This window comes from Xyrauchen texanus, chromosome 48, assembly GCF_025860055.1.
Source record: "Xyrauchen texanus isolate HMW12.3.18 chromosome 48, RBS_HiC_50CHRs, whole genome shotgun sequence".
Lineage (NCBI taxonomy): Eukaryota > Metazoa > Chordata > Actinopteri > Cypriniformes > Catostomidae > Xyrauchen > Xyrauchen texanus.
The window spans coordinates 12,034,621-12,047,000 of NC_068323.1; the positions used below are offsets into that span (position 1 = coordinate 12,034,621).

The following is a 12,380-nucleotide window of genomic DNA, read 5'->3' on the forward strand; positions in this document are numbered from 1 at the left end:
TTTGCTTGTAATGAGTCTATATAATATATTAGTTTCACCTTTTAAGTTGAATTACTGAAATTAATGAACTTTTGCACGATATTCTAATTTTTCGAGTTTCACCTGTATGTTTGTGTGATGACAGCAGAGGGCAACATTGGACAGCACAATGTCGAGGTACATGCTCTGTGGACACAATGTTACCAAGGTAAATCTAGGGGGGCCCCATCATAGGCATTTTTTTTCTAACCACATAAAAATAAACTGTTGTCACACCTGTAAACACTTCAGTTTAGTCAGTTTAATATGAAAAGTTCTCGAGATTGAGAATGCATTAGCTCTTATAATATGTATAACTGAGCTACAATAGAACATATATAAGAACCATTTAACATGTTACTAAGAAATGAAGAATCCAGTACAAGAGCATTTTTGCCCCACTTTGGAATTTCAGGGGCATTTTTGCCCAGAGCCCCCCTTCATTTCTGACCCTGGTTCCTAGCGGCTAATACAAGACAGTTAGCAACCTTAATTTCTAAGGCAATGTCAAACACTGGCATTTCAAAAAGACTTAAGCAAAGGGTTCTCACTTTGTTCAATGACACTGAATCAATTGAGCATATAGACCACACATCATCTTATTTTAATAGTTGTAAATGAATAACACACACTCATGATTAACATGGTAAAACATAAGATTCAAACAATGAAACTTGATTTTGAGGTTCAAACAGCAAAGCAATAAAGAAAACAACACAGCACGAAAGCATATGATATATTACGAGCATCAAGTATTATCAATGATGAAAGACTCAGGTTGGTTAAACTCAGGAAGTCACAAATGTTTAAAACAAAGGACATGAGTTAAACTAAACCATGATTCGAAATCCATTCTGCTACAATTATGCTGTATAAATTAGAGATTCTTACAATCATTTTAGCTTAAATACTCATAACCTGTCATATAATAGTTTTAAATGAGTTCAAAGCATTGTAAACACATCAGCAGTTAAATTAAAGAACAAATTCAATCACACAATTGAGTGTAGATGTTACAGTAAATCTAACTGCTCACATGAGTAGGTCCAACACCACATGTCTCTACCAGAAATGGCAGTATCCCTAAAGTGACCTTTCCCTGTAGTTTCCCTTCTCACCTGAAGCATTCAATCACAAACGTTGTGAATAATTTTTGCTAGTTCACTTGAGATATCTTGCATTTTTATATTAACTATTTAAAGAAAGAGTGAAAAAACTAATGTAAAACATCCACACACAAATAGGAGTCAAAACAAAATCATAGCAATTAAGCAGCAGACATTTTCAAACAAACTAAATAAAGCACAAATGGGAGTGTAAATTATCGACAAAAAGGAAAAATGGTATTGATAATTCAAGGCATAAATGAACACAAGCAATTCAATAAAACAACGGTTAAGTGAAGGCCATCCACAAAAGGAAGAGGCAAATACAGGACAAAACCATTGGAAATGACTGAAACACTTTAACCTTTTCAACCAAGACAGCTGACAAGAATGGGTGATCTATAAACTTTGACTATTATCTCCATATACAGATTACATTTGCAAAGCAAACAAGTTTTTTTTCTGTGCCTAATCAAAAGTACAATTAATCTGTAGTACAAAGACAAATTTGATTAATAAATCAAAAAACCAAACATTTCCAGCCTGGCTACATTATCAGATGCAATACATTGCAGAGGTTAAAACAGCATAGGAACAGTTTCCCGCTGTAGGGTTGGACTGGGTTGCCATGGAGACATTAGAATACAGAAAACAGAGAGCCGAGAGCCAATCCTGTCGCAGCGCCAGCTAACATCCCCAGAGCGACATCACCCGCATCATCACGGCGACGCTCCTGCACTATAACGTGGTTAACACCGGGAGTGTAAGGCCCTGAGAACACAACAGAAAAGAGTACATAAATATAGTTAATGAAGACAAAGAAACCACCTGACACTTACTTTGCATCAAGTAGTGACAATAATTCAGCTTTTAACCTAGAAGGGGGGGGATTGAAATATAGGGCAAGCAATGTAATGTAGGCCCAAATTAAAGGCAACTTCCTGTTACCTTGATAATGATAAGGGTAGGCAACTGTGTACTGCTGCCCATCTGCCGAGTAGACCATCTGTGTTGCATAAGGTGGAGGTTGTTGAACATAGCCTCCATATCCATCAGGATAGAAAACCTGGTTGGAAAACAACAAACATTGTCATTAATTTCAACATTTGTGATTCTGGGTCCTGTTTTATTCCACTGGATCATCCGAAACTGAGCAATCGTTTTTTTTTTTTCCTCCCAATTTCTTCCCAATTTGGAATGCCCAATTCCCAATGCATTAAGTCCTTATAGCGACCACGAGGAGGTTAAACCAACGTGACTCTACCCACCCTAGCAACTGGGACAATTGGTTGCTTAGGAAGCCTGACTGGAGTCACTCAGCACGCCCTGGATTCCTGAAACAATTGTTTTATGCTGTGCTTTACCGTTTTCGTTTCTGATAACCTATACTTGAATCCTTTTTATAGCAGTCAATTTACTGTGGTTCTTCTTTATGAGTTCCTTGTAAACCTGTAATCTGACCTCAATAGTTTTTCCTGGTCAAACAAGTTTATGCAAACAGAGTGGCCTATATACAAATTAAGAAGTGAAGATATAAGTGTAGAAAAGAACGTCACACATATGTTTGAGCCGGATAAGTTGTTAAAGGAATGTTCTGTGTTTGATACTACATTGCTAAACTCTGTGGAAAGCATTTGCATGCTGTCAATACAACAGGAAATATCTTCAACTTCTTCCTCAGTTTGTAAAAACAAAAATGGTGATTACTGTAATACAGTTACAATGAAAGTAAAAGGGGCAAGGCTTTTTAGAGGGTTTAAAGCTGTGTTTCTCAACTGGTGGGTTGTGACCCAATAGTGGGTCGCAGGTCTGTTCGGATAAGGTCATGGACAGCAGCGAAAGAACAAATGTCAGGGTTCTCCCGCTACTGAACATTTTTCAGAAGCCACTCAACCGAAATGTTGGGCAGCCGAGGCAAATGTAATTGTACGGTCTCATGTTAGGCGCTCTATATGTGTTAAACATACTTCTCATCTGCAACGTGATACTTTCGCTGTGCGCTTGGAGCCTGTGATCTTTGCGTAAGTGTGGTGCGAGCCATCACGGAACCATTCGCGGCAATAATCTGCTTTAAACCTACCTTATTTCTGAAGGGCGCGTCAACGAGGTTCACTCGTTATTGCATCTCAGACCACAAAACTGTTGTGGCCAACTTGATTTCTAGTGAAGATTTTCAGAATTAAAGAGCTATGGAGGAAGTCAAACCTTTCAAACGGATAGACAGCCACGATATGCTAAACAGCACTAAGGATGCAAAGACACCATATTGTGCCAAGCGCCAAAAATAAAGGTTTTTATAAATCATCATCACCCTTACTGAAACTCTATTATGATTTTACAGTAGTAACAGTAACTGTGATATTTTGACATGCCCTTATACTTGAAAACCATGAGCACAAGGCTACATTAAAAACAGGTTATGTTTTTTGCTACGTTGGCTGCCACTTAATGTCCAATGCAAAATCTGTTGAGAACCACTAGTTTAAAGGAATGTTAAATACAAGTTAAGCTCAATCGACAGCATTTGTGACAAAGTTACTTACTACCAAAAAATATTTCAATTTGTCCCTCATTTATTGAAAAATGTTACAATTAATTGATAGTGGAAGAGAATGCCAATGTAAAAACGTTAAATTACATATTTTCTAAAATATAGCCACAAGTAATAAACATAATACACATTAACATGGCTTTAATGTATAAAATAACTTACTAACCGTATCTGTGTATAGTTATATTCGATATTACAACTTCGTTGTCACGATGACTTAACGCCTGTCATTTCCTGATTTTAACACACTAAACTCATGTTTACATCATGTGGCTATACTTTTAAAACCGTGTGCATTTTAATGGTTTATGGACTAGTCCCATTCAGTTCCATATTAACTGTCTCACTGTCACTAGGGGTAAAATTATTGTTTTTCCAATTTATCGCAATCTTCATTTGAACCGTCTCAATCTCGATTCTTAAATCCATAGATCGATCTTTCACTCAATGCGCAACCCTCTACTACAATGAAAATTGTGACTATGTGACTAAAGTGAATACATTTGGCAACTGGCTGTAAACGTTTACCTTTCACTTACCAGAAATTGTGTAGTTTAGTTGTTAAGTGTTCAGCAGTGAGATCCTTTCACAGCGTGTTGAGAGTAAAAGTTGTTCCGTGTAACGTGTCCAAAGCGAGGTCCACGCAACTCATTTGTCATTGAACACTGTCTGTTTTAATACCCTTTCTTTTCTTTACAGTCAGTTGTTGATCAAAAACAACTACAATGTTTTTTGTAATTCTACTCACGAATCGCACAGATGAGGTAAAGCCATTCAAGTCCTCTCCCATTAACATGCGTTCTTCTACAGACACACTTTACAGAAATGCCTTTTTTATTAAAGAGACATAACCGGTTTTATCACATGGTCAACAAATCAATGTAAATACTTGTAAATAGTACAAATTGTGCAATTTAACAATAAAGATGTAACCAAGATAATATCTGAAATATAATATCTTACTTATTGATTGAATACATTTATTTGTTAATTTTTAAAAAGCCAAAGTGACTAAAATTATGAAAAATGAATCAAATATAATTAGTAAAATTAATATTTTCTAATGAACCTAGTTCAAATGTCCCCTGCATAATTAACAGTATTAGCTAGGTGATAATTTATTTTATAGGCAAGCAAAAGAGACATTATAACTGAAATAAACCCAAATCAATCAATATTGAATCGAAATCAGAAAGCTTGTGAATCAGAATAGAATCGGGAAATCTGTATCAATACCCAGCCCTAACTGTCACTGCAACTTTTAATTATTAAAAGAGTCAAAATTATTATTATTTTTTTTTTAATGCCATAAATGCTGTCAATTGATCTTAACTTGTATTGAACTGGAACATTCCTTTAAAAGCAGAAATGTGCCTTGCATTTTGTTAAAAGCACATTTATTTATTCTTTTGTAAAGGGTTAACTGGCATTGCATGGTCATGACAAGAGTTGAAAGACTGCACATAACTTTGCACAGACAAGGCAAGTAAGTGATTTTATTTCATACAATTCTCATGACAACACCCATAATATTTAAGTCTTGTAGCTATACTTTCATCATGGTCTGTATTTTAACGCTTATCCTGGTTTAATGCCTAACCCCATAGACTTCAATTGTAAGTACATTACTGAAGATGCTATTTTTTAGTGCCATGTTGAAATTATTGTCTGGTAATCGACATACAATAAGAGCTTAATTTGTATTGAACTTGGAAACTTTCTTATAAAAAAAACAGATGACACATTGACAACACATTACCTGTGGAGTCGGATTCAATTCAGAATAAGGGGGAGGAGCTGACGCTACAACTTCCTCAGCAAAACCGATCTGAGTGGCTGCAACAGCCTACAACCAAAAAATAACACCAGGTTGCCAACGATTCATGTCAGCAAATGCAACTATTATTTAAACAGTTCCAAAATTAGCATGCATTGGTATAAACACAACCCTGGAGGCTGTGCTATTGGGAAGTCAAACATGTGCTTGCATTCCCCACCCATATTGTGTTTGTTTAAGTGCACAGTAACTCACAGTATTCACTCTGGCATCCTGAAGAGCAATGGACCAAGCCCTAAGACAAAAAAACAAGAAAATGTCATTCGAGAACTTTCAGAACCTAATTTGATGCACAAACTATAAACAACCAAAATAAACTCACAGAGCATCATCTGCACTGTCTGCGCAGATGCTAATGACACGACCATCCCTGCAGACGATCTGCAAAAGAGAGTCTTTGCTTTTGCCATCAGGTGGGGTGAGATCTGGGAATTAATAATGACCAAGAGGGACCAAGAGATACAGAAGGTTACTGAATCAATGTAATAATGACTTTCATCTTCTGTTGTATTTAAAAGGCCCTCAAGTATTTATTGGTTTCTCAAAATGTTTCTCACCTCTTACAGATCAAAAGTAAAGAAGAACATTAAATGAAGACACAATTTCAATTTAAGTATGGATCACACCCACCTCTACAGGCGTTGGCGCTGCGAATGTTGATGCAGTCCACCTTCATGTGGATCTCGTCTTCCATGTCTCGCCGCTGCTGGTCATCATAGAACACCAGACGTCCATCTGACCAGAGATCAAACCAATTCTTCTTCCAGCGACGCAAGATGGTGCCTTATAGGGGACCGCAGTAAAAAATAAGCCGTCTCAAATCCTAGTGAGCTAGATTTTTATGTTGGTAGCTTCTAATGTTTTGATTTAAATAAATAAGTAGGTGGGCAGCACAGTAGGTTTTAAGATTATGATCCTCAAAAATCTGTATAGGTACTAGGCAGTTCACTAGGTTTTGGGATTATGACGCCAAAAATACTGTCTTTACAGGCCGCACACTAGGTTTTGGGATTATGATGCACACTAGGTTTTGGGATTATGATGCCTTAAATCTGAATGGGTACTAGGCAGTTCACTAGGTTTTCAGATTATGATGCCAAAAATCTGAATAGGTACTAGGCATTTCACTAGGTTTTGAGATTATGATGCCTTAAATCTGAATAGGTACTAGGCAGTTCACTAGGTTTTGGGATTATGATGCCAAAAATACTGTCTTTACAGGCCACACACTAGGTTTTGGGATTATGATGCCAAAAATACTGTCTTTACAGGCCGCACACTAGGTTTTGGGATTATGATGCCAAAAATACTGTCTCTACAGGCCGCACAATAGGTTTTGGGACTATGATGCCAAAAATACTGTCTTTACAGGCCGCACACTAGGTTTAGGGACTATGATGCCAAAAATACTGTCTTTACAGGCCGCACACTAGGTTTTGGGATTATGATGCCAAAAATACTGTCTTTACAGGCCGCACACTAGGTTTAGGGACTATGATGCCAAAAATACTGTCTTTACAGGCCGCACACTAGGTTTTGGGACTATGATGCCTAATAGGATGTCTACATTGCGACTAGTTTTTGCCTAAAAACGTTGTTTAGGTAGACAGCTTATTAGGTTTTGAACCTATGATGTACACAAACGCTGTCTAGATAGCTAACCATGTTTTGAGACACAGCCATAGACAAAGTTTAGTTCTGTTTTAATCCAACTTGATTAATTCCTTCTAAACTCTTAACTTGTCCCAAATGTAACTTTTTTTCAAGAAGTGGAAAAACTATTAATCCAGTTTGCTGCATTAAACTAAAACTAAACTTGACAAATTTTAGATTAGAAACACTTAACATTTCATTTAATTCACTGATATTTTAGGAGTTCTCAGAAGAGGTTGTGAAGTACACAAGGGCAATTTAATCTCTTAAACGAATTATAAAACAATTATAAAAAATATTTAAAACAGAAAACTTTCCAATTCGAAGTTAAATGGATCAGAATAAAGAGTTTATTCTAAAATTACCGTGTAATCAACACTCACTCTGTCTGTGCAGCCATCCGCTTTTCACAAACGCCATCCTGCAAAAACTGAACTCCCTGTCGAAAACGAAATGCATTAATTCTTAATACCAGCCTAAATACATTTCTAAGTATTTGTTATTACATAGAGCACATGCAGATACGTTTATATTTTACAGTAAATGTAGTTTAACAGTTGAACTTCTCAGCCTGTCACTTCAGTTAGCCTGAATGCTCGCTGCGCCGTTGTGCTAAATAACGACGACAAACCAATAAAATAGACTACCAATACTACTAATAAAATTTAAAAACAGCCCCGAACATATTTAAACACTTCAAGTCTCATATTTAAGAAGTGAAACAGCCATACAAATGAATAAAAGAAGTAAACTCACCCTCTTTGTTTTGATGTTTGAGCTCTGTGTCCGACTAGCAGAATGACATCATCATCCTCCTCTCAGCTCAGCTGATTTCTTGTCACAGTATCAGATGATCAAACAAGACTTTTATTAAGTAAAAAAACGTTTTATCACATTATAATGCAGATACATTTCATACGACAAATAATGTATGTATTCGCCATGTAGGTGTATTAAAAAAGAGGCCAAACTTAAAGAGAGGAGGACGTTGACAATGTTTATTGTAATCGATCAATCGTGTTTTTGTATTTTAGGTACAAAGGTTAGGTTTATAAAATAAACGAAAAGTTACAGGAGTCATTTTAACAGTGTAAACAAAGCCAAAAAAGCAACAACTAGCCTAGGATTGGTTTTAGATTATTAGTATAATTATTTTTAACCCTTGTGCGTCAATAAAAATAGTTACTCAGAGGTCCTTAAGGAAAAAAATGTCCACGTCAAAAAAACTGCCATAATAATATAATATATTAATATTATTTTCCACTTTCAATTAGTCAGTCCTGATCATAACTACCAAATATTCATTCATTTTCAGGATTTTAACTCTTTAAATGGCAGTTTATTTATATAATGCTACTGTTGTTTTTCACACACACAATCTGACATCCATACCAACACACCCACACAATTTTAACTGCATCATTTATTTAGTTGACCTGCAGTGCTCTATAATACAGAAAACAGAAAATAGGAGAAAAGCATGTATTTTCTCCATAGGCTAAATGTGAGAAAAATGGCGCCATCTTGTGGAAAATATACAAAATATAAATTTTGCCGGAATGAAAGCATAATATCATAGAATTCATGATTTTAAGTTTTAATGTCACTGGGATCAAATATTGCCGTTTTAATGGGTTTCAAAGGGGACATTTTTGTCCTGAAGGTCCTGAAAAAGAGAAAAATGTCCCAAAGATCACACAAGGGTAAAGCATGAAAGCTACTACAGCAAATGTGAAGCTGCGTTCAAGCCATGTCGTAATTAATTACAATGAATGCCCTCTTCCTTCTGTCCTTTACTTTCTTTTTATTTTCTTTCTGAGTTATTATTGTTCTGGATGGATTAGTAAAAGTGCATCGTTCATCATTTCAATGAATTGTATGCTATTGCGTTGAGGTTTTGTGTTGCTGGTGCATTGGTTTGTAGTAGATTACAATGGCTGCCGTCATTTTGATGAGTTTTGTTATGCTTTTCATTCGAGTTAGTAAGATAATATACACACTAGTGTTGTCAAAATGACCGGTACTTCGGTACCAAGTCGATGCTGTTCCCGTTGTACTGAGCACCGAATATCTGGTGTTACGGTTCAACTGGTTTTCATGTTAAAGGTGTACTCAGCCATTCCTGAGAAACACTGTTGATATTCGAACTGCCATAACAAACACACCCCTCCCTTCAGTGCTACTTTGGAAGCTCCGCCTCCCAAATTCATGCAAGCTGAAAAGCCTCACCAATGTTGACGCAGCTCCTAGCCCTCGACTTTTCCTAATCCTTCTTTTTTTCGTTTATATTTGACTGACCTTTTTCTCTTGGTCTGTTCCTCAGCCATTTGCCCTCCTTGGAGTTTAGAAAGTTCGCACCAGCCAGATTTGCAATCACTCTTCTAATGAATTTCCCTCTCGCTCTGCCCCCACCCCCCATCCTGTGCACAACCACCCCCTGTTGCTGATTGGCTGGAGAAGTGTTGTGTGGATTAGTCAGATCCACTTTGTTTTTGTCCCATTAATACAGCCAGGCCTGTGTACAAATACTAGATTTTTTCAGCCCACTCCCAGAACAGACAGCGAGCAGACTGTGAAGAGATATTTGCAGAATTTGACAAAAAAGTGAATTGGATTAGAATTACTGAGTGCACCTTTAACTGGTGACCTTCTTCCATTTTACCCCACATGTGAACGACCGGCCGCAGATTCGTTGATTCCGATAATCATGCTTTCGACTCAATATTTTGCTCTCCATTAAATATAAACTTACTACGTACATCTGCCGTTTGATCTATTGATCTTATTTTAATCTGTACAATAATGCCAGAATCATGTAGTAGGTTTACATTTAATGGAGAGAAAAATATTGAGTCAGAAGCATGATTTTCTTAATTGATGAATCTGCGGTCGGTCGTTGACATGTGGTGTAAAACGGAAGAAGGTCACCAGTCAACTTGAAAACTAGTTGATCCATAACACTGGTAACTAGCATGCAGTATGACTCACGACAGCTTTAAAATGCTCACAGGCTTTATTAGTTACTTCTTTTACACTGAAATGGACAAATAATCAAATTAAAATAGTGGCATGTCCATGTGTGATTTACTAAACTGCTAATAGGCTGCAATCTTGGTGTGGATGAGCTGCGTACTGTATAAATCACACCACTCATCCACTGAAAACTGCACAGACACTGAGAATCATTCACGTTGTATCAGATGACAGAGCAGAGCACTAATCCACTGTAAAACACGTATTACATGTAGACTATATATTTATATAATTAAATCACAGAATTTGTGATTTATTCTCAGCTCAACTTTATTTATATACAAACACTCCAAAACTGTGTGCTACATTTCAATTTGTCAGACTCATAGGTCAGTGTAAAGAGATGAGATTTCAGACATGACTTAAAAGTCTTCAACGTTCACACTGGGCCATGTCACAAACTGTTTATCCAGAAAAGCGAAGCTTCCGGCAAAAAACACACATCATAATATAAGCTAGATGTCTGAAATGGAAGAAATTGTGACAGAAATATATTACAACTGTATAGTAAAATGTAATAATAATAATAAGTGCACAAGTTCACAGAACTTCAGAGTCCCTGATGTAAACATAAAGTGTTACATGAGATGCACATCTGTGAAGCTCAGTTAACACAGCTACTCTACTAAAATAACGGACAATTCTGCTCTAAACGTGATGTTTGCCATATATTAAATGCATGCATATCATGCAAATCAGAAAACCTCTACACAAAATCCAAACACAAAAGAGACGCACAAAACCAGGTGTAAATGATGATGGTGCCAGTTAATAATATCTAATACACATATTAATACCAGGGAATAAACAGGGCACATTCACAGCAACATGAAGTCAAAACTGATGCACTGGGTTAAAACGTTTTTCTTGTTTCTTTTTTATCGGTCAAAATGATGGACAGAAATGTGAAATTATTCGTTAATGTTTAAAAGATCGGTCAAATAAGTGATTGTTGAGTGATTGTGCCCCACACTAAATAATGCTACTGTGTATATAGACAGAAGTAATAATCATGTCCAAAAGGAAAAGGTTGAATTAGGCAATTGCACACCACTAGATGGAGCAACGTTACTCTAAACTGGGAAAATGTTCTGTAAATACCTTTTTGCATAAAATAATATTAAAACATAGCACACATATATTTCCGAGATGTCTGTTTTAGACCTTTTCATCTGGAAAGCAATACATTTACGTTTACATTTATGCATTTGGCAGACGCTTTTATCCAAAGCGACTTACAGTGCACTTATTACAGGGACAATCCCCCCGGAGCAACCTGGAGTTAAGTGCCTTGCTCAAGGGCCCAACAGTGGCATCTTGGTGGTGCTGGGGCTTGAACCGCTGACCTTCTGGTCAGTAACCCTGAGCCTCAACCACTGAGCCACCACTGCCCTTTCATTCTAGTTAACATCTCTAAACAGCTCAATACATTCTAGTTAACATCTGCTAAACATCTCTAAAAGATCAAAACATTCTAAATCATGAACACCTCAAAGACATCTGCTGAATGTCTTATTGACATCCGAGACATACATCTGACACACGTTTTTAGATTGTGATGCTTTCCAGATTAAAAGATTTAAATCAGACATCTCAGAGATGTATGTTTGCTATCTGGGTAGACATAATTTTAGTAATCATAGGTGTGTCTAAATGACATGTAACTCAACTAATTTCAAATTCTGAATTTGTACTATCAAAACTGCATTTGCCTAAGCCTTATCCAGCTCATTGACCTCTCGCACCCATCTCAACAGCTGGGATCACAGTGGGTGACGTCACGAGTCAGTTGGCAAAGCTGAGCTCTTGGATGAAATAATCTCATCTGAGCCACATCATTCAAACTGGGGAGGCAAGAGAGGGCCGGATTGAAGTGATTTACACAACAACATCTCACCAGTGGTTGGCTGTTGCAGATATTGTCTTGTCTTTGAGCAGATTAATCGACCGAACCAATTGTATGCCTCCATGGGAATCGTGTGCAAGGAGAACTTATGAACTCTTAGTTGGTCTGTTGAATCTGACTTTTCCCTTCAAACTCCAGCTAGAGAGGGATATATTGTTCTGGAGGAAGTACAGTGAATGCATTTGCTCTTTTGGAGATGGAAAACTGTTCTGTTCTAGATCTTATGATGGCCAACTGTGAATATGGCACCAGTGACAGGTAAGTACCATATAAATT

General features: G+C 36.9%; 1 protein-coding gene across 2 annotated transcripts; it reads right to left on the bottom strand.

The window, feature by feature from the left end:
- Positions 1–283: 283 nt before the first annotated feature.
- Positions 284–8,019, bottom strand: LOC127639358 (pleckstrin homology domain-containing family B member 2-like). Of its 2 annotated transcripts, none has more exons than XM_052121314.1 (8): positions 7,922–7,984; positions 7,531–7,604; positions 6,143–6,295; positions 5,835–5,937; positions 5,708–5,747; positions 5,435–5,521; positions 2,073–2,190; positions 284–1,895 (listed from the first exon to the last, which is right to left on the bottom strand). In XM_052121314.1, exons 3-8 carry the CDS (start codon positions 6,204–6,206, stop codon positions 1,762–1,764), a joined length of 546 nt encoding a protein of 181 aa, XP_051977274.1. In that variant the 5' UTR covers positions 6,207–6,295; positions 7,531–7,604; positions 7,922–7,984; the 3' UTR covers positions 284–1,761. The 2 variants fall into 2 exon arrangements, with proteins under 2 accessions (XP_051977274.1, XP_051977273.1); XM_052121313.1 differs by having other exon boundaries at positions 286–1,895; positions 7,549–7,604; positions 7,922–8,019.
- Positions 8,020–12,380: the final 4,361 nt, after the last annotated feature.